At 45.2% G+C, this 23123-nt stretch overlaps 1 protein-coding gene across 3 annotated transcripts in view; it reads right to left on the bottom strand.

Moving 5' to 3' along the window:
- Positions 1-6631: 6631 nt before the first annotated feature.
- Positions 6632-23123, bottom strand: part of SAE1 (SUMO1 activating enzyme subunit 1) — an 88931-nt gene continuing 72439 nt past the window's right edge. For 2 of the 3 annotated variants that reach the window (XM_008684489.2, XM_040634213.1), the window contains exons 8-9: positions 11450-11519; positions 6632-7701 (exon numbers count right to left, since the gene is read on the bottom strand). In XM_008684489.2, coding sequence (XP_008682711.1) covers positions 7609-7701; positions 11450-11519 — 163 coding nt within the window. In that variant the 3' untranslated portion in view covers positions 6632-7608. Of the gene's footprint in view, positions 7702-11449; positions 11520-22156; positions 22313-23123 lie in introns of those variants that run through there. The other variant, XR_005835790.1, reaches the window with a different exon arrangement.

Genomic DNA, 23123 nt, shown 5'->3' with positions numbered 1-23123 from the left:
GATACTCTTTCTGCTTTCTTTCCCCCTTGAATGGTCTGGTCCAAGCCTCTGTGACCCCTATCTGGGACAAAGTGGGAGAGGCAGTCCTCAGAGCACTTCTGGCTATCCAGCTGTATCCAAAGGGAGGCTAAGGAGCATGGGCGCCACTGTATACACCCAGGCTTCATGCATCCCTACATAACTACCATTAAAAGCAAAGCCCCATAAGGGCAGGGCTTTGTCTTGTTTAAGATTTTATATTTAAGTCATCTCCACACCCAACATGGGGCTCGAACTCACAAGCCCAAGATCAAGAGAGTCCCACGCTCCACCAATGGAGTCAGCCAGGCACCCCCAAGGGCAGGAGGTTTTGTTTTGTTTTTGCTATTTTTCAGTGCTTTATCCTCACTTTATCCCCACTGGCTAAAGTATGCCCTGGAAGCCCCATATTTACTGAATGAATGAATGACCTAGAACGTATTCAGAAGCACCACTATGAGGAGTCCTGAGGCACATGTCAGGAACGAGGCTGACCTTGTCGCCGCCCTCATGGAGGGAGAGCACCTCAAGCTAAGATCAAAGTGAGGCTTCACCCATGCGGCTGCCCTAAGGCCTAACACGCTGCCTGGCATAAAAGGCCTGTGATTAATATCAGAAGGGGAACTCCTACTGTTATCTTCCTGAAAACAGGGCAACGGGGCAAATGCTTTCCTTATGCCCTCTCCTACACGACTGACACAGACACAGGTTCGGATCCCTCATCGGGAAGGGGAAATTCAGGGGAAATGGTCCTTCTGAAAGATCAGGGTAAATGGGGCGCGATCAGTTTGGAAAGGAATTTGGCAAAAGCTTGCCAGACATAAGATGCGCGTAAATGCTAGCAAATGCCTTCCTGGGTGTCCTCCCTTAGAAGTTCATGTGCACAACTGTCCAAGGGTTGGCAACTCGAGAGAACAACTCCCTGAAGTCTCCAACAGCAGTCGAACGGGTGTCAAGTCTGCTCTAGGCACACAACAGAATAAACAGCGGGTAGCTGGAATGAACTAGAACTCTACGAATAAACAACGGTGAGCAAAGTAAGAAAGCAGGTGGCAAAATGATGGCGGTACCTGGGCGTTTATGTTTCTCCATATTTTCCGTTGGACTTAAATGCTGTGCACAGAGGTCAAGGCCCCCGGCGGGTGGGGGCGTTCACACCCAGCTGCCTGGCTGCCCGGCTGCTCCCCAGCGGGGGATGCTTCCTACTCCTGCAACCAGCAGCTTCCCCTTCGCAGTAACAGTTCACGGAATTACTGATATGGCTGAATTAGGCCTATTGATTTTATTATTTGTTTTCCCTTTTCGTTCCGGTTTCCTCTCTCCTGGCTTCTCTTGGATTATTTGAATACTTTTTCCAGTTCTTTGAGATTTTGCTCTTGGCGATTCAGTCTTCAGTACTGCTCTAGGGACGACACACACAGGCATAGCTCTTTCCCGGTCTATTTAGAGTCCGTATCGTATCACTTCACTTCCACTGTAGAATCCGCCACTGCTCAGGCCACGGGTCCTTTCCACATCTCCCACCATTTTGTGCTGTCGTTGTCACACGGCTTACGTCTCCACACATCACAAATCCCGCAAGGCAATGGCATACATTTTTTTTTTTTTTTTAAGATTTTCCTTCTTTGAGAGAGAACACAAGCAGGGGGAGGGGCAGAGGGAGAGGGAGAAGCAGACTCCCCACTGAGCAGGGAGCCCGACTCCAGGCTGGATCCCAGGACCCTGAGATCATGACCTGAGCTGAAGGCAGACGCTTAACTGCCTGAGCCACCCAGGCGCCCCATAGCTTTTGCTTTAAAATCATGTAGATTTAAAGAAATGAATAGTCTTTAGCAATCTTTCCCCACTGGGTTACCATTTCTTCGACGCAGCCTAAAGTTCCAAGTTTCTCCTGGGATAATGTCCCAAAAGCCTGAAGAACTTCCGTTAGCATTTCGTAGTGTATTTCTGCCAGTGACAAGTTCTCTTAGTCTTCTTTTATCTGAAAATACTTGTTTTCACCGGTTATAGAATTCTGGGGTTGACAGTTTTCTTTCAGCCTCTTGACGATGTTGTTTCGCTGTCTCTGGTCTCCGTTTCTGGAGAAATCCAGGATTACCTGAGTCATGGTTCCCCTGCTTGTAGTGTGTTTTGTTTTTGTTAGGCTGCTTTCAAGGCTTTATTTAAAAAAAATCTTTGCCTCTTTTTAGACAGGATAATTCCTATTAATATATTTCTAGTGCACGAAGTCTCTCATCCTCATTCTATTAGGTCTACGAGTGGACCTTTAAAATTACAAATACTCTCTTTTCACTGTTAGAACATCCATTTTGTTCTTTAACATTTTCTATTTCTCTGGTGAGACTTCAATTTTTTCTATTTCTCTGGTGAGACTTTCGATTTTTCAACATTACACAGGTGTTTTCCTTTTACCTGTGAGCATAGTTGTAATAACTGCTTTAAAGTCCTTGCCTGCTAACTCCAACACCTAGATGGGTTTTTTGTTTTTTAATGCAGGCTCCATGTCCAACATGGGGCTTGAACTCATGACCCCAAGATCGAGAGTGGCATGCTCTACCCACTGATCCAGCCAAGTGCCCCCTAACACTTGGGTTCTCTTGGTCATCTAGTCTGTTCCCTTGAGAATGAGTCACATTTCCCCAATTCTATGTATATGAGGTAATTCTGCATTGTGTCCAGATATTATGTTCACATTGTAGACATTCTGGATTCTGTTATAGTCCCCCAAAGAATGTGAAAGGTCTTGTGGGGATATTTGTATTTGCTAGACCTGGCCTGCTGCAGTGGGCGACAGTGTAAATCCCGATGGCTTCAGTCCTGCTTTGAGTCGGCCCCACACATCCATAGCCAGGTGGTCAGCTAGAGACTTAAGCTGAATTCATCCATGTCCTCTGGGGGAAGGGAACTTCCCCAGCGCTCTCCTTTCCAGTTGCTGTGGTCCCTCTAGGCTCTGTCCTCTGGTTTTTCAGGCCAGTAAGATAGCTGTTTTCTACCCGAGTTTTGGCTGCCTGGTGCAGTGCCCGGGCCTGCAGCCCACCCTCGGGCTAACACTGTAGAAATGAACACACACCAGAAAACTCATACTGTGGTGGGCTCTTCCTGCAACTTTCAACTCGCCCTCTCCCCGAAGTCCATCTGCTTTTGATCACTCTCCAGAGCCTCCCAGTAGTTTTCGTTTTATTTCTTGTTTTTGGTATTTTGTCTAGAATATAGTTTATTTGCAGGGGGGTGGTTGTCTGTTAGAAACTTACTCTACCACACCAGAAACAGAACTTCTGTATTTTCTTTTTAATAGACCTAAACCTATTATTTTTTAGGACTGAAAGTGGGGAATCCTACTCCACTATCCAGGTTAGATGGAAAAAAGCCAGGGACAATCAAAGTCAGAGATGGCCATATGTTATCAGCAAAGGGCTCCTAATAAAACAAAACAAGGATCAGTTGTTCCAGGGGAAAGGAAACACCTAAAGTCATCTCCATGGCCTTCTCTCTTGGAACCAAGGTGCTGAGCGGTCCCACAACTTGGCAAAGCGGAAGCTCAGAGCACCTGGCAAAAGAGATCCAGAGCCGAACCTCTGCCACTGGCCAACTAACTGTGCCCCCTCAAGCAAGCTAATCCCCAACTGGAACTGGCACTCCTCATCCACCTCCAGTAACCCCATGGTTGTTTCTGGAAGGGAGAGATTTACTTTTCATTGTTCATATTGTTTTTTCCTTCCTTAAAAACTATGACTGCGTCTTTGTAAACCTCTACACACACCTATTACCTATCCAAACGACAAATGACATGTAAGAATGCTACCACGCTAGTCTTTTGGAAGGAAGCAACGCCTCAAATGCATTTATATACTCTATAACCGCAGCCTCGGGCTTTGGGGAGTCTTTCCCCAGTGTGTGCAAAGGAAACCAGCTCAATGTCACTCAACAGCAGACTGATTAAATAGGTTATGGTTCATCTGTGGTTCTGGAATTCGATGCAGAATGCACTGACAAGGATGTCTAAGACAGAGTGAGAAAAAGCAAGTTGCAGAGTTATGCATGATAGCAGCTAACATGGAGCAACTTCTACTCCAATAATGTATTCCTTCATTTAATTGACACACTAACAGAGGAATATACTACTATCACCCCATTTTACACATGGGGCAACAGAGGCACTAAAGGCCACTTGCCCAAGGTCACATAGCTAAGCGGTAAAGTCTGGGTTTCAACCTGACAGTCTGGAAAGATTCACTGTCAAAGGCTGCCAGGAGTGACCTCTGGGAGGTATATATGAAAGTGGATACAGCTAACATATCCAGAAAGCATCTCACATTTCTCTCCAAAATCCTGAGTTTAGCTAGGAAGTCAGCTGCTCCTGCTATGTGGCCGACATTGAGCTACCAAGCCCTATGAGGCAGTGGGGAGGAATCTTTTCACCCCTGTGTATGCATTTTGCTTGAATGTTTTACTATGAGCTTAAAAACAAAAATCTACCTACTCTTCTGGATCCAGCTGAAGGCCCTCCCCTCAATACCTGGGCCTGCCTGACTGTTTTCAGTGGCGACTACTAGGTCTCAGGATCTTGTGAAGGCAAAGCCTGAGTCGCTGTGCGGTGGCACCACTAAATAAATGTCCACTAAGGGTCTTGCGCAGAAGCCTTCCCGATGAGCCCACATTCCATCCCTTACTTGCTGCGTCAGGCTGTTCCCTCATCTGCAGTACGAGCACAACAGCATCGACCCCCAAGGGGCTGCTGTGAGGATTCAAACAACTTAGCTAAAGTGCAAGTATTTTGAAAGGTACCAGGCAGGTAGTGTGAGCGTGTTAGCTGTTATTAAACTCTTTTGACTTGCCAACTCCAACCTAAGCCTCCATTTTTCCATCTGCAAAGGGCAAATAGGACATATACCTCAAGATATACACTTTTGTAGTTACCAAAAAATATGCAAGAAACTGACAAAATGCGTCTGCATTGCAAAGGGAAACCACAGAATGTGGGGCTCTGATGGGACCAGGAGCCTTTTATTCTAATTTTTTACCTTTGTGTGTGTGGTTTTTTTTTTTTTTTTTTTTAAAGTAGTACCTGGGGCGCCTGGGTGGCTTAGTCATTAAGCGTCTGATTCAGCTCAGGTCATGATCCCAGGGTCCTGGGATCAAGTTCTGCATCGGGCTCCCTGCTCAGCGGGAAGCCAGCTTCTCCCTCTCCCACTCCCTGTGCTTGTGTTCCCTCTCTCGCTATGTCTCTGTCAAATAAAATCTTAAATAAATTAATTAAATAGATTATATAAAGTAGTACCTGTTCCACTAGAATGTTCTGAGGCTTCAACTTAACAGAGTTTGGTTACTATACATCATACACAGACAGCAGAAGTGAGTATGGAGTGGAGAGACCTGGCAGCCCCAAAGACTGCCCACTTCCTTTCATCTGCTAACTTGAGCATCGCAAAAGTATTTGCTACCTTCACAGATAAGATCCTCCTTCCCAAGTAGCTACATATCTCCTGGAGGTATTAGAGACCACAGGGTGATCATTGTGCTCTTCCCGGAGACTTGGGGAAATCCATTTTTATCATGTAATATGGGAGAATATGAAATTTGAAGAAATGAGAATAAAGACAGTTCTTGCCTGGGGCTGGCAGCTTCCAGCACCACCCCAGATTCCCAAGGGGTCTTTTCTGGATGACTCAATTTCTGCCATGAAAGGTACAGGGGTAGAAAAGTTTGAGAAGCTTCCAAGAAGATTCTAGGATGACAATTTTGTTTTTATCCATCCAGATCCACCTGCTCCCCCTTGTGACCAAGTCCCCACACTGCAAAAAGGGTGTAGTTGGCTCAAAATGTGAAATAAAGGGTGAGATTCATTCATTGATAAAAACATTGCCCTTGGTGCCCCCGACTTGACACTGATGGGGTCCAGAAAGGAGCCTCTCCAGAAACACAGCCCTAGCCTCACCTACGGAGGAGGAGAGGTGACCAGGAGGGTCAGGGAATTGACAGCCTCCTCCCTGTGGAGACTTTTTTCTTTTCTTTTCTTCTCACTGGAGCAAGACTGAAACAGGAAAGGAGTGGATTTGTTCAAACTGGCCAGACTCACACCTCACACAATTTTACAATAAGGAGAAACCCCAGGACTGTGATGAGAACTGGAGCATGCTTGGGTTGTCGAGTCAAGACAAACACAGCCATCCCGAACCAATGAAAGCTTTGACCCCTACCAGCTGTGGGACTTGAGGCACATTACTTAAGTGTCACTTAACTTTAAAATGAGGCCACTGCCCACTCTGACTCCTCACAGTGCCGGCTGCACAGGGGATCCACACAGAAGGCAGCAGCAGTTTCACATCTTTGACTTCTTGCCCGTTAATATAATTCTTGTCACTGAGAACAGCCATTATTGACCTGAATTAGTCAACACAGTTGGAACCAGAAGCTTCTATGCATTCTAGAATTTGAGCAATCTAACTCTCGTTGCATTTCCCAGAAAAAAGGTGGCAGGAATTGTGATGGAGGGGAGGAATCTCTGAGTCACACTGAAGCATCCAGTGAGATTTCTTTAAGTTAAAAAAGGCCATTGGTAGGATCACTCCCTATCACAGGAAGAGATTTGTAATGTGGAAGAGAAACAAGTAAATCCTAAAGCAAATAACTTTATTTCTATCATTCCTTTTTAAAGAATCAAGGAAATATAGAAAATATAAAAAAACACAAACAGCTGCGATTCGGGGGTAAGGAAAGGACTGACACAGCCCTTGAAAGCAACAGCTTCCAGGACGGTCTGAGCCGCATCAGGGATGGGGGGGAGGGGGCTCTGATCAGACAGGCTCCTTCGTCCTCGCTTGGGCCCCAGTAAATCAGAATCCTCAGGGGGTGGGACCCTGGAATCTGTTTTTTTAAAACAAATTTTCCCACTAACATTCACTTTGCGAGGTCTCGCCCTAATGCCCGAGGGAACTTTGGTAACATTTCCTCTCTTCCAAAATACCGGCTGAAACCCAACTAATCCTGAACTAAAACTCAAGAACAGCACACCACATACCACCTGTTGTTTTGCAGGATCTCAAGCTCTGGAGGAAATACATTCCGCCTGCCGTGTCTTTTCCTCTCTGGGGCACCTGTCTGCATTTGGAACTGTGGCTGCGCTAGTGTTTCATCGGGCCCGGCCTCACTCCCCACCTGCAGTCATGCTCTTCTCTGTATGACATCAGGCAGGGAGTAAGTCCAGGAGGTGGCAAGAGGCTCCCAAGCAACAAGGCGTGCTGGCTCCTGGCAGGCGTCTCCTGCGGTAGCCCAGAGGGCTGGTGATGCCGTGGCGGCCCCAGGACAGAGGGATGCGTCAGAGGGGGCGTTCGGGTGACGGCTGGCAAAAAGCCCTCGACAGTGCTGGGATGGAGACAGCCAGTCCCTACGCCCCTTGCTGAGCAGCTGCTGGTGCTTGGAAGTCACACATCTGTACAAGCTCATTGCTCGCAGGAAATGGTCTGTACTGGTCCAATGGCTTCACTCTCCCCCCACCCCCGCCTGGAGCGGCCTTCGTCGGGGGAGGCGGGGACGGGGCACACGTGCGGTCAGGCTGCAGGTCAGCATTTCCAGGGCTGCCAAGTCTTGGGCTCACTTGGGGCCGAGGCACTCCACAATGCCACTCCCCTTCATGCCATCAAAAAAGAAGAAGTTGTTGTGAGGAGGGTCTCTTTGAGACAGGGCCTGGGAAGAAAAACAAGAGGGTTCAACTCAGATGCCTTTAAAAGGCTAATATGGAGAAAAAAAGAAAGAGCCCTCAAAAACCAGATCTTCTAAAACTCAGCAGCGGTTCTCAACAGAGGTTGATTTTGCTCCCCAGGGGCTCACTGGCTATGTCTGAGCCACGACTGTGACTGCCATGTGTCTGCGCTGTCCCTGATCACCTGTGCACCTCCGGACAGATCATTTAGCCTCTTGGAACCCCATTTTCCCCACATAAAATGAAAACAGCACATGTACTGTCCTCAGCATTGAGAGAGATGGTGTTCCTCAACCATGCTGAGAACAGCTCCACCAGAGCAGCGCTGAGGGCGAACACAGTGATAATCACTTCTGGCTATCCGACTGAGAACGGCGGCGGCCTCATCACCTGCAGGACACACACTGACGCAGACACGGCTCTTCTAGGAGGAGACACGCTGCCTGCCTTCGTCTGCACGACGGGCCAGGGCTGGGATCCAGAGAACCTTAGAGGTGCTATTTAGCCATGGAAATGGTGATTATCTTGTGGGGTTAACAGAAGCACACGGCACTTTTAAAGCTGGGGCCAGACCTCCTGAAACCACGTGCTGAATCATGTGTGTACATGTGTGTACTGGAGAAAGGACTCACAGGTGTCAGTGAGTTTTCTAAGAGGTTCTTAACTCAAAAAGGGTTGCCATTTAAAGACGAGGACATCGTCCAAGCATGCCACTAGGCAGGGTTTAAAGGTTCCCAGAAGAGCCATGCTTGTCACTCATAGGGCAGGACCTCATGTACAAGGTTAGGAATGCACTCTAAACACTCTGAACTTCTCTTTGAATTAAACACCGATCTCAACCTGTTTCTTCCTCTGTAAAATGGGGATAATTATACCTACTTCAAGTGGCAACTCAGCCACCCATCCATGGAAAAGTTCTAGAGCATCGACTCTGTGCCAGGTATCACGCTAGGTACTGAGGACTCTGAGGCACGCTTAGGACAGAAGCCAGCTTCTCTGCACATACGTGCAGAACGGGGCATCCACAGCACATGCTGCTATAGTTCTGGTGAACACGAGATGCAACCGAGCTTGTAATACGTCTGGCACATAACAAATTCTCAAACAGTGGGAGCTGACATGACTAACAGGAGCCAGGGATCCCTTACCATGATCTGAGGACCCCAAGCACTCAGCCAGGTGGAAGGACCCAAGAGCCCACAGTTAGAACTCCTAGACCCTAGAACTCAAGTTACAGGACATGACACGAGGGAACCCAGTGGGGCTGCCGCCGCCACCATCACCGCTATATCACAGACAGGGAGGCCAAGTGCGGATGGTGGGAGACGAAAGGGGGGCTGACACCTAAGGAAGCGTAACAGAACGGGGGACGTGGACAGAATACGTGGTGTTTGGAATGATGGAAGGAAGGAAGAAAATGAAGAGGATTTGCCCTCCATCTCCTAATGTTTACTTGTTACGGTCAGATGGTCCTCAGGAGAGAAAAGGGGGGGGGGTTCATGCAGCCTTCAGATTGTGGGACCCTGGTGCCAGCTGGCTGAAGGCTGAATTGTGTTAAGTAAGGCGGGGGGTGACAGGGACAAGACACCAGGCCATGGGGTGAACACAGGGCAAAAGGTAAAGTGCTTCCCAAGCAAGATGGGGGTAGGGGGAGATTCCAAACACACCCAGCAACCAAGAATGCAGAGTACTCTGGCTGTCTGGGATAAACAGAAACAAGATGAGGGCAACAGCTGTCCCCAGCAGGCAGGAAGGAGGGGGCTGCATGAGAGGTTAGGACTGAGACGCGGGGAAGCCACCGCAAAACAATGGGGTCAAGGCCAGCCGCCCTGACCCCTAATCTCCATCCCACATGAAAAACCCAGGGAGCAGCTTTTTGGTGAGATGTACAAAGAGAGGCTGAAGGCACAAAGACAGCGCCCGGGTCCATGCAGACAGCACCTGAAGCACAAGGGCCAAGTGGTGAAGGGCACAGGCTCAGAGACCAGACTGCCTGGGCTCAAGTCCTGGCTCTACCACTTCTCTGCACCTCGGCTCCTCCTTATGTATCAGGGGTGCTCACAAAAGTCCTACCTCACAGGGCTGTTGTGAGGAAAAGACGAGTGCATCCTTGTGAAGAGTACAGGGTAAGCATTTCAATAAATGATGTTACTGCTGTTGTCACTGTAGGCTGTAAAAACGAGTATGTTCCCTTGCGATTCTCCCATCAGTGTGCTCCTTCCTCCTGAGTCTGTCCATAGGCGGCCTCAGAATCCTTCTCAACACAGTCTTCCGGGCAACCACAACTGACTTCGCAGACTGGGCATATAAGCTACAATTTTCATAGCAGTCTGAACTAAGCAGAAGGCGTGAGCAAGGAAACAGGTGTGGCCATCATATCCCTACTCTTCTTCTTCCTCTGAATCTCCCTGGGGCTCGTCCTACTCCCTATGACATAGAATGTTGGATTTAGGGAAAGAACTTGGTCCAGAGAAAAGGATCAGGGAAGAGAGAGGAAAAAAAAAAAAAGAAAGAAAAAAAAAGTCTTAAAGATGGGAGGACTATCAAATTGAGTCAAATGTCTCCAGAGCAAATTTACGGACTTCAAGACAAAGTAGTGAGAGCTGGATCTCCAAATGGTCCCCTTAAGCTCAAACACATCATGTAAACAAGCACAGGAAATCTTTAACTAGGCATGACTCGGCTCCATGAAAGAAAAGGACAGGGGCACCTGGGTGGCTCAGTTGGTTAAGTGACTGCCTTCGGCTCAGGTCATGATCCTGGAGTCCTAGGACCGAGTCCCACATTGGGCTCTCAGCTCAGCAGGGAGTCTGCTTCTCCCTCTGACCCTCTACCCTCTCGTGCTCTCTCTCTCTCTCTCAAATAAGATTTTAAAGAAAAAAAAAAAGAATTTCTGAAAGAAAGGAACAAAACATCATTGTAAATCTATGGAAGCAGCTGAGAACCTACAAAAGGCAGACTGAATGTCTTTGGGCAAATATCAAAGTCGCAAAGAAAGTATTTGGGGACATGCTATAATGCTGACAACCAAAATGTTCCAGAAGAGACTCAAAAGACTGGCTGTGCTAGTTACTGGCTACGTGACCCCAAGTGAAATACTTCCCTTCTGAGAGGGACAATGACACCAAACCTAATGTGGTCACAGGTCACTCACTATGGAGCCTTATGGGGCTTCTGGGACAGTACACGCGCTCCACTGGTACTGAGCGCCCCCTTTGGAACACACACCCTTGGTGTGTGCATTAACAAGACGAAGTTCTGATGCCATGGTCATGGACAGAGAAAAACTGCACCAAGTAGAAGTCAAGAGCACAGGTTCTGGATCCCATCTCTGGGCCTCAGTCTCCCCCACTTTAAATGGAGATCATGAGAGTATCCATTTCGTAGAGCTGTGAGAAGCAGAATACATGGCAAGTACCATAAGCACCACGTAACTCATCAGTATAGTTTAGGGGAGAGTCTGCAGACAGTACCTGAGGGATGTTATGCCCAGCTCTGGGTTTAGCACAGACTAGACACTCAAAGATCACCGGCCGTATGCTCATTTGGACAGGCTGGAGAGAACAGGATGAGGTGGAAAAGTGAAGAAAGGAAAAAAGCAGGGCATGAAATGAGGATGAATGGGGTCAAAGAAACCAGGCAGCTCTCTAAAGTAGCCATGGGTTCTCTCAGTTGGCACACTGACAAGGCCATGGTGGATCAGCGATCTTCTGCTTCAAAGGGACTCTTTACCTTCACAATTTCCTGGGCCAGGATCCCTCCAACCACCGCACACACCGGGGCCATCTCGGAGAAGCAGTACCTAGAAGAGAAGACAAATGAAATGGAGCCCCGTGGAAGAGGAAGGCTGGGAGGACATCTGACAAAGGTCAGCAGTGGGCTTGCCTGAATGAAAACCTCTCCTACCAGGAGGAGTCAATTCCGATAGCAATGCTAATGCTGGCACCTAGGCGTGAAAATGAAATCTGCTCCAGAAGGTTAGCTGGGAAAGACCTCTGAACCTTGCAAGGCAGGCAGGAATTGTTTCACAACATTTTTTTTGTTTAAGTTAAAGGAAAGACTATATCTGTGCTTCCTAAAAATAAGGTCCAACAAATATCAGATGTTTCAGTGCCCCGGTCACATTCTCGCAATTCTCTTCTTACCCACATTGGGCAGTGGGTTCTATCTGCTATTCCCAGACAAATGTCAGGGAGAAGGCCTGTGTTAACATGTAGGAGGGACGGGAAATCTGGGGCCTGAAATGAAGTATGGGGGCAGAAAGTCTCTGCTACTCACAGAGATACCAACCCTTGTAGGCCAAGATGGGGCATCCAGAGGACAAATCTTAGCTAATAGTGTTACCTGCCCCTCCAAATCACCACTCCTGGGCAGTATAACACTCTTCCACCACCTCCCCAGAGGAAGTGAGCTCTGCCAGTTTCCAGCCCTGAACACGAAGCTATTTTTTAAATGAGCAAAGTGGAACACAGAGAAGTTAAAGGGTAGGCTTCCCTAAGGAACCCTACCACGGGAAGACTACCTCCAATCTTTCCAGTGTGGTACACATCCTTCCTAATTTTTAAAAGTGCACATATCTAAACATATATAATTTAAAACCCAAGTAATATTAACCATTATTCACTCTGCTCTTTACCCTATTGATGGATATTTAAGCTGTTCAACATTGCAAACATACATCTTGGCATAGGTGTCCAATAATTCCTTTTTTTTACAAAAAGGTTTTATTTATTTGACAGAGAAAGAGAAAGCACACGAGCAGGGGGAGCAGCAGGCAGAGGGAGAAGCAGGCTCTCCGCTGAGCAGGGAGCCTGATGTGGAGCTTGATCCCAGGACCCTGGGATCATGACCTGAGCTGAAGGCAGATGCTTCACCGGCTGAGCCACCCAGGCGCCCCAGTGTCCAATAATTCCTTATGGCAAATTCCTAAATACAGAACTTCTGCATCCTGACACACTGTACCAAAATGCCCTCCAGAAAAGCTTTGCCATTTCTACTCCCACCAACTGTGTGTGAAGATGCCCATCTCCTCACACCCTAGCGGCACCAGCATTCCCCTCTGTGCAACCACAGAGGGAACTTTTCCTCTGGATCATTCAGGTCCTTTACAGAACTATATAACAGAGAACTATACCAAAGAAAAAACTAGTCACTCCTAATCCCACTACTCAAAGATAACCAAGTGTAGAAATACTTTCCCTTTAAACAAAACACACCTATATTCTGTGCCGTCATACTGTACAATTTAATATTCCGCTTTTTTTGCATAAAAAGTATATTATCTCAACAATATTCTAGAGAACCTAACCAGCACTAAATGGGATTTACAACCACGAATGCAAGGTTGGTGTAATATCTGAAAAAAATCAATCAGTGTAGTATTGCCATATTGACCAAATAAAGGGACCATAAACACATGATCTCAACTGACAGAGGGGGAAAAAAAAAAAGCATGTGATAAAATATAGCACCTCTTCATGATAAAAACACTCAACAAACTGGGAATAGAGGGAAATTTCTTCAACCTGATAAAGGGCATCTATGAAAAATCCATGGCTAGCATCATACTTAATGGTGAAAGACTGAAAAGGCTTTCTTCCTAAGATCAGGAATAAGACAAGGATGTCTGCTCTCACTACTTCTTTTTTTTTTTTTTTTTTTAAACGAGGGGTTTATATTTACAGGCTTCAAATTCTCCTTTTCTTCCTCCTACTTCTTTTTTTTTTTTTTTTTAAAGATTTTATTTATTTATTTGACAGAGATAGAGACAGCCAGAGAGAGAGGGAACACAGGCAGGGGGAGTGGGAGAGGAAGAAGCAGACTCATAGTGGAAGAGCCTGATGTGGGGCTCGATCCCATAACGCTGGGATCATGCCCTGAGCCGAAGGCAGACGCTTAACTGCTGTGCCACCCAGGCACTCCTGCTCTCACTACTTCTATTTGACTTGTACTAGGGGTTCCACCCAAAGCAATTAAGGAAGGAAAAATAGACGAGACTGCCAGATTGGAAAGGAAGAAGTAATACATATTCACAGATAACATGAATCAGTATCAGTATATAGAAAATACTAAGGAATCCATAGAAAAATTATGTGAACTATTAAATTTATTCAGCAAGGCTGCAGGAGACAAGATTAATATACAAAAATTAATTATATTTCTATACATTAGCAATGAACATTCTGAAAACGAAATTAAGACCTCCATTTACAATACCACCCAAAAGAATAAAATATTTAGGAATAATTAAACAAAAGCTATGCAAACCTAATATTCTGTAGACTACAAAACATTGTTGAAAAAAAAGATGTAAATAAATGGAAAGATATCCCATGTTCATGGATCAGAACACTTAACATTGTTAAGGTGGCAATACTCCCCAAATTTAAACTATGTATTTGGCACAATCTCAATAAAAATTCTAGCTGCCTTTTTTTGTAGAAATGCAAATTTCTACATCCTAAAAATTCATTTGAGAATGCAAGAGACCCAGACTAGTCAAAAGAATCTTGAGAAAGAACAAAGTTGAACAACTCACATGTCCCAATTTTACAACTTACTACTACTGCTACAAAAGTAATCAAGATACTGCGGTACTCGTATCCATATGGACAGACATACGTATCAGTGAAACAGAAATGAGAATCCAGAACTAAAGAAATACTGGTCAGTTGATTTTTGACAAGGGGGACAAGACCATTCAATGAACAAAGTCTCTTTTTAACAACCAGTACTGGACAACTGGGTCTCCACATGCAGAAGAATTAAGCTGAACCCCTTACCTCACGCCATGCACAAAAGCTGACTCAAAAATGGCTCACAGATCTAAATGTAATAGCTAAAACTACAAAACAGAGCAGTAACGCTTCATGACCTTGGATTAGGCAATGATTTCTTAAATACTATCATAGGAAAAGCACGTTCTTTTGTGAAAAAGAAAAAAAACCAGATAAACCGTATTTCATAAAAATTAAAAGGATACTTCTCACTTCAAAGAGAGGGAAAGACAACCCATGGAATAGGAGAAAAATTTTATGAATCATGTATCTGATGAACGACTTGTATTCAGACTCTATAGATAACTCTTTTAAGAGTATTTATTTATGGGGCGCCTGGGTGGCTCAGTCATGAAGCGTCTGCCTTTGGCTCAGGTCATGATCTCAGGGCCCTGGGATCGAGTCCTGCATCGGGCTCCCTGCTCAGCGGGAAGCCTGCTTCTCCCTCTCCCACTCCCCCTGCTTGTATTCCCTCTCTCGCTGTCACTGTTGGTCAAATAAATAAAATCTTTAAAAAAAAAAAAAAGAGTATTTATTTGACAGCGAGATAGAGCAACAGTGAGAGCGAGCATGAGCAGGGGGGAGGAGCAGAGAGAGAAGCAGACTCCCCACTGAGCAGGGAGCCCAATGTGGGAATTATCCCAGGACCCTGGGATCGTGAACCGAGCTAAAGACAGATGCCTAACCGACTGAACCACCCAGGCACCCCTCTATAGAGAACTCTTATGATTAACAATAAAAAGATAAACCAAGTAAAAATTGGACAAATGATTTGAATAGACATTTTGATAAAGACCATATACAAATGGCTGGTAAATACATGAAGAGAAGCTCTACGTCATTAGTCATTAAAGAATGCAAATCAAAACAACACTGGAATATAATTTATTACCCACTAAAGTTAAATTAACAGACAATAACATTTGTTGGTAAGGATGTGGAGAAACTAGAAACCACACAAAGTGCTAGTAACTGGTAAAGTGGTGTGGCTGTTGTGGAAGACAGTCTGGCAATTCCTCAAAATGTTAAACATAGAATTACCATATGAATCATTAAATCCGCTCTTAGGTATACACACCCAAGAGAAATAAAATCTTATGCTCATACAAAAACATGTGAATGTTTACAGTGGCTTTAATCTTTAACTGCCCAAAACTGGGAACAACTCAAATGCCCTTCCTCTGGTGAACAAACTGGTGTATCCATACAGTAGGACTACTGCTCAGCAATAAAAAGAAATGAGCTATCCAAGCATATAACATGGATGAAATTTTTTTTTTTAAAGATTTTATTTATTTTTTTTGACAGAGATAGAAACAGCCAGTGAGAGAGGGCACACAAGCAGGGGGAGTGGGAGAGGAAGAAGCAGGCTCACAGCAGAGGACCCTGATATGGGGCTCGATCCCAGAACGCCGGGATCACGCCCTGAGCCTAAGGCAGACGCTTAACCGCTGTGCCACTCAGGCGCCCCAACATGGATGAATTTCAAGTGAATTAAGCTAAGTGAAAGAACACAGACTCTCTTAAGCAGGTTCCACACCCAGCGTGGAGCCCGAAGCAGCTCGATCTCACAACCCTGAGATCATGCCATGACCCGAAATCAACAGTAGGACACTTAAGTGACTGAGCCACTCAAGCATCCCAAGAATCTTTCTTTCTTTCTTTTTTTTTTTAAGTAATCTCTACACCCAACGTGGGGCTTGAACTTATAACCCTGAGGTCAAGAATCGCATGCTCTACCGATGGAGCAAGCCAGGCACTCTGAATTCATGGAACTTTTTTTTTAAAAGATTTTATTTATTTGAGAGAGAGAGAGAGAGAGCCTGAGACAGAGCACGCACAAGCCGGCGGGGTGGGGGGGGGGGAAGAGCATAGGGAGAGGGAGAAGCAGACTCCCCGCTGAGCAGGGAGCCCGATGCAGGGCTCCATCCCAGGACCTTGGGATCACAACCCGAGCCAGAGGCAGAAAGATGCTTAACAGACTGAGCTACGAGGTGCTCCTGGACCACTTTCTAATACCATACACAAAAATAAATTCAAAATGGACGAAAGGCCTAAATGAGAGACAGGAAATCATGAAAACCCTAGAGGAGAACACAGGCAGAAACCTCTCTGACCTCAGACACAGCACTTCTTACCAGGTATGTCGCCGGAGGCAAGGGAAACAAAAGCAAAAATGAATTACTGGGACTCCATCAAGATAAAAAGCTTCTGCACAGCGAAGGAAACAACAAAACTAAAAGGCAGCCTACGGAATGGGAGAAGATGTTTGTAAACAACCTATCTGATACAGGGTTAGTATCCAAAATCTATAAAGAACTTACCAAACTCAACACCCCAAAAACAAAGAATCCAGTTAAGAAATGGGCAGAAGACATGAACAGACACTTTTCCAAAGACATCCAGATGGCTAACTGACACATGGAAAGATGCTCAACATCACTCATCATTAGGGAAATACAAATCAAAACCACGATGAGATACCACCTCCCACCAGTCAGATGGCTAAAATTAACAAAAGAAGAAACAACAGGTGTTGGTGAGGATGTAAAGAAAGGGGAACCTTCTTGCCCTGTTGGTGGGAATGCAAACTGGTGCAGCCACTCTGGAGGACCGTTTGGAGGTTCCTCAAAAAGTTAAAAATAGAGCCACCCTATGATCTAGCATTTGTGCTACTAGCTTTTTACCCAAAGGATACAAAAGTACAGATTTGAAGGGGTACATGCACCCCAATGCATATAGCAGCATTATCAACGATAGCCTAACTATGGAAAGGGCCCAAGTGCCCATCAACAGGTGATGGGTAAAGAAGATGTGGGTGTGTGTGGGTGTGTGTATGCGTGTAATGGAATATTATTCAGCCATCAAAAGAATGAAATCTTGCCATATGCAATGATGTGCATGGAGCTAGAGTATATTCTGGTAAGTGAAATAAGTCACCAGAGAAAGACAAACACCGTATGACCTCACTCATACACTGAATTTAAGAAAGAAAACAGATGAACATATGTGAAGGGGAAAAGAAAAAAAGCAGAGAGGGAAACAAGCCATAAGTGATTTTATTTTTTAAGATTATTTATTTATTCATTTGAGAGAGACAGACAGAGAGAGCACAAGCAGGAGGAGAAGCAGATGCAGACTCCCAGCAGAGCTGGGAGCCTGACGTAGGGCTCAATCCCAGAACTCTGGGATCAAGACCTGAGCCAAAGGCAGACGCCCAACCATCTGAGCCACCCAGGTGCCCCACCAAAAGTGCCTCTTAGTGAGAGACAACAAATTGAGGGAGGTGGGCGGGGGATGGGCTAGATGGGTGATGGGTATTAAATAGGGCAGTTGTAATGGGCCCTACATGTTGTATGTATGTGATGAATCACTGAATTCTACTCCAGAAACTAATATTGCACTAGAAGTTAACTAACAAAACTTACATAAATAAAATTTAAAAAAATAATTCTTAAAATTCAACAAGAGAAATAACCCAATTAAAAAAAACCAACCCCAGGACACCTGGGTGCGTCAGTCGGTTAATTGTCTGCCTTTGGCTCAGGTCATGATCCCACGGCCCTGGGATCAAGCCCCACATTGCGCTCCTTGCTCTTCGGGGAAGCTGCTTCTCCCTCTGCCTCTCCCCCCTGCTCGTTCTTGCTCTCTCTTAAATAAAGAAAATCTTTAGGGGCGCCTGGGTGGCTCAGTCGTTAAGCATCTGCGTTCGGCCCAGGGCATGATCCCAGAGTCCTGGGATTAAGCCCCACATCAGGCTCCTGCTCTGCTGAGAGCCTGCTTCTTCCTCTTCCACTCCCCCTGCTTGTGTTCCCTCTCTCGCTGGCTGTCTCTCTCTCTGTCAAATAAATAAAATCTTAAAAAAAAAAAAAAAAAAAAGAAAAAGAAAATCTTTAAAAAACAACAAACAACCCCAAACGCACATATAACTCACAGAATGAAAATGAATAAATTTTACTATATATAAATTTTTTAAAAAGATTTTCTTTAATTAATTGAGAGAGAGAGAGAAGCAGACTCCCCACTGACACGGGACTCAATCCCAGAACCCTGAGATCATGACCTCAGTGGAAGGCAGACACTTAACTGACTGAGCCACTCAGGCACCCCTGTATATAAATTCTTTAAAAAAGATTTTATTATTATTTTAAAAAATTTATGTCATCTCTTATGTATATAAGTATGTGTGTATGTATGTACATCATCTCTACACACCCAAAGTGGGGCTCAAACTCATGACCCCGAGATGAAGAGTCATATGTTCTTCCAACTGAGCCAGTCAGGCTCCCCTACTATATACGAATTTCTTTTTAAAATACCATTGAGGAAACGAGTCTAAATAATAACAAGTGCCAGCTGAAGAAACAATCAGATGAATCCAGAATACAGGATATTCTATAATTTAACTGGCCCTGACTCTTCAAAAAAAAAAAAAGTGGTAAACTGTTCTAGATCAGGAGTTGGAAAACTTTCTCTGTAAAGTAACTGAAAAAGTAAATTTTTTTGGCTTTATGCACCATATGGTCCCTGTTTAAACTCTTTAAGTCTGCTGTTAGAGAGTTGTAAAAACTCTACAAAAGCTGTCACAGATAATACATAAATGAGTAGGTGTGGAATAAAACTTTATTTACAAAAACAGGTGGCAGGCCACAGTCTGCCAACTCCTAGATTAAAAGAGACACAGAACCAAATGCAGCCGATGAACTTGGATGCCTCCTTAAGCACCATGTCATCAGTAGGCCCCTCCCCGCAAAACAGAAAGCAAAATACGAACAACTGAATGATTCTTTTCATTTTTCTGTATGCTTGGCATTTTTCAAAATAAACATAATTTTCAAGCTGTGCATTGTACTGGGTCATTAACTCTTCAATGCCTTTCCAATTTCGCTTTTAAATATGATAATTAATATCTTATTTATTTATTTAGCTCCACACCAGCAGGGAGCCCAATGCAGAGCTCAAACTCACGATCCTGAGGTGAAGACCTGAGCTGAGATCAAGAGTCAGACGCTTAACTGACTGAGCCCCGTGAATATCTTCTGTACATAAATACTTGCTCACATTATTTCTTCACGGTATATTCTCATTATCAAGGAGAATGACTGGGCCCAAGAGAGAACACTGTAATGACCCCTGATAAATATTTCCAAACTGCTTCCTAAAAAGATGGCACCTTCTCCCACCACCCCTTGTGAACAATTAATTTTATGGGTCTTTTAAGAAAATCTACAAAGGAGGGGCGCCTGGGTAGCTTAGTCTGCCTTTGGCTCGGGTCATGATCTCGGGGTCCTGGGATCGAGCCCCGCATCAGGTTCCCTGCTCCACAGTGAGCCTGCTTCTCCCTCTCCTCCCTGCTTGTGCTCTCGGTTGCTCTCTCTGTCTCTCGCTCTCAAATAAACAAATAAAAAATCTTAAAAAAGAAAAGAAAATCTACAAAGGATTTTGTTGATTTTACATATGCTAAGACAGAAAATGTGTAATAAGATATAATACCAAAGGGTCAGTGGTTTTCCTGGGGTAATGGAATTATGAGTGATTTTCATTTTCATCTCTAAATTTACTCTGTACTATAGCAGATTTTTCCATAACACGCATACTATTTCTGTAATTTAAAAAACAGTAACTTTACCAAAAGATAAATATGGTAGGATTCTTCTTAAACGAAATACCTAGAATAATTAAATTCATAGAGATAGAAAACAGAACAGAGGTTACCAGAGGCTGGGGGAAGGCAGAATGGGAAGTTAATGTTTAATGAACAAAGATTTTCACTTTATTTATTTTTATTTTTTTAAAGATTTTATTCATTTATTTGACGGTGATAGAGACAGCCAGCGAGAGAGGGAACACAAGCAGGGGGAGTGGGAGAGGAAGAAGCAGGCTCCCAGCAGAGGAGCCTGATGCGGGGCTCGATCCCAGAACGCTGGGATCAATGCCCTGAGCTGAAGGCAGACGCTTAACGACTGAGCCACCCAGGCGCCCCAAGATTTTCACTTTAGGATGATGAAAAAGTTCTGGAAATGGACAGTAGTAATGTCTGCACAACAATGTGAATAAACAATGCTAATGAATTGCACATGTTTTTTTAAAGATTTTATTTTTAAGTAATCTCTATACTCGATGTGGGGCTCAAACACAATCCAACATCAAGAGTTACACACTCCAACTAAGCCAGCCAGGTGCCCTCAAGTATCCATTTAAGAATGGTTTAGGGGTGCCTGGGTGGTTCAGCCGGTTAAGCAGCCAACTCTTGGTTTCAGCTCGGGTCATGGTCTCCGGGTGGTGAGATCGAGTCCCGCATTGGGCTCTGTGCTCAGCAGGGAGTCTGCTTCAGGACCCTCTCTCTCCCTCTGCCCTTCCCCCTGTGCTCTCCCTCTAAAATAAATAAATAAATCTTAAAAAAAAAAAAAAGGTTTAAATAGGGGTGCCTGCGTGGCGCAGTCATTGGGCGTCTGCCTTCGGCTCAGGGCGTGATCCTGACGTTATGGGATCGAGCCCCACATCAGGCTCCTCTGCTATGAGCCTGCTTCTTCCTCTCCCACTCCCCCTGCTTGTGTTCCCTCTCTCGCTGGCTGTCTCTATCTCTGTCAAATAAATAAATAAATAAATAAATAAATAGGGGTGCCTGGCTGGCTCAGGGGGTAGAGCATGATACTCTTAATTTTGTGGTCGTAAATTCGAGCCCCACACCAGGTATAGAGATTACTTAAAAAAAGGAAAAAAAAAAAAAAAAAGAATGGTTAAAACGCTACATTTTATATTGTGTATATTTTACCAAATTAAAAAAAAACTAAACAGTAAAAGTTATATTACATACACAAATTATGAATGTTCATCATAAATGTCTATAATAGTGAAAAAGTATCAACAACTTAAATACCCACCAACATAACGGTTAAACAAATTACCACCTATCAAACAATGAAACATGAAGCACAAGTGAAGCTATGGATCTGTATTTTTGCTGCAAACAGGCCCATGATATGCTGAAAAAACAAGGCTACCATATATTAAGCATGACCTCATTTTGATATTTAAAAAGAGGAAAAAAATGAATAAACAGTAAATAGAGAAGTCTGTGAGGGGAAACCCTGAAACGTTAGCAGTGGCCACTTCTCAATGGTGGGACTGTGGGTGACCTTCTTCCTTTTAACACTTTCTGGATAAGCGCATCAGAAAAGCAATAAAGCTCTCTGAAAGAGAATAAATAACCTGACATAAAGGACAGTGTCCGAGATCACAGACAGATGAGGGGAATGAAGACTTGTGCACGGCTTTCTCGGCTCAAGTGGGCACACCCTGCTCAGAGCTGGCCGCGGGCAATTTGTGAGGGGAGCTCAGCTGCCAGACGGCGGCTCATTTCCTTGCCAGCATCCCGATCCCATCTCAGGCCTTATCTCCACCTATCTATCCACAGACACTCCACGAGGCCACCAAACACCTCTTACTTAAAGGGCAATAGAGCGGAAGCGCCTGAGCGCATGAGGACCTCGACAAGGGAAAGTGGTTTCTGCAAAGAGGGTGGGCAGAGAAAGAAAACACTGGAGTGAAAACCAGCCAGCAGCTAGTTAGGCCACGGCTCTTTCCTTCTGGGGAGGCAAGGCCTGCAATGCGCAGGCAAGCCGTTCTTCACCCAAATGAGTTCACTAAGCAGCATACTCACAACCTGGCACCTGGCACCGGGCATGCCTGGGGGCCGTGCGTGGCCCAGGCCCTCCTCCCTCCGTGAAGCACAGAGCAGACACCACTTGCTTCTCACACACTGTTCTTCCTCCACCAACAGGCGCTCGTCTGGCTGTTAGCAGGAGACAGGGACCCCATTCCGGCCTGCAGTGTTATCAGCCCCTGACCACACAGCGCCAACTTACAAACGTATCCTGTGAACTGCTGCCTCTTTTTGGCTGATGGCTTGGCAGGTGGTTCAAGGCCCACTGCTGGGCCTAAACTGCCGGGGCGTTGGTAGGGTCTAACTGAGGTTCCCAGACACAAGTAGTTTAGTAGGGACTAAGAAAGGAAGGGACCCTGATTTACTTTATTGCTGAAAAGCAACCAAGGGGCACCTGGGTGGCTCAGTTGGTAAAGCATTTGCCTTTAGCTTGGGTCATGATCCTGGGGTCCTGGGATCGAGCCCCGCATCAGGCTCCCTGCTCAGCGGGGAGTCTGCTTCTCTCTCTGCCTCTCCCCCTGGCTTGTGCTCTCCCTCACTTGCTCACTCTCTCTCTCAAATAAATAAATAAAATCTTTAAAAAAAGAAAAAAGAAAAGAAAGCAAGGCAGCAGTGTGGTAAGACCTGGGTGAGATCTTGGTTGGTTATGTACTAAAACCTTGGATAAGTGATTATATCTTTCTGAGCGTTAGTGTCTTCCTTTAACTAATGGGAAAATAATAACAATTGAAATAATAATAATAAAACAGTTAACACACACCTCAAAGGATTATTGTGACAATTATATGTGGCAGTACAGAGGGTGCCTGGGTGGCTCAGTCAGTTAGGTGTCTGACTTCAGCTCAGGTCATGATCCCAGCGTCCTGGGATCGAGCCTGCTTGTCCCTCTCCCTCTGCCCCTCCCCTCCTCATGCTCTCAAATAAATAAGATCTTAAAAAAAAAAAAAAAAAAAAAGGGGCCACA

Source organism: Ursus maritimus, unplaced genomic scaffold (assembly GCF_017311325.1).
Source record: "Ursus maritimus isolate PB19 unplaced genomic scaffold, ASM1731132v1 scaffold_19, whole genome shotgun sequence".
Taxonomy (NCBI): Eukaryota; Metazoa; Chordata; class Mammalia; order Carnivora; family Ursidae; genus Ursus; species Ursus maritimus.
Note: the sequence above shows the minus strand (reverse complement) of the source record. Positions and strands in the feature narration are given on the sequence as shown.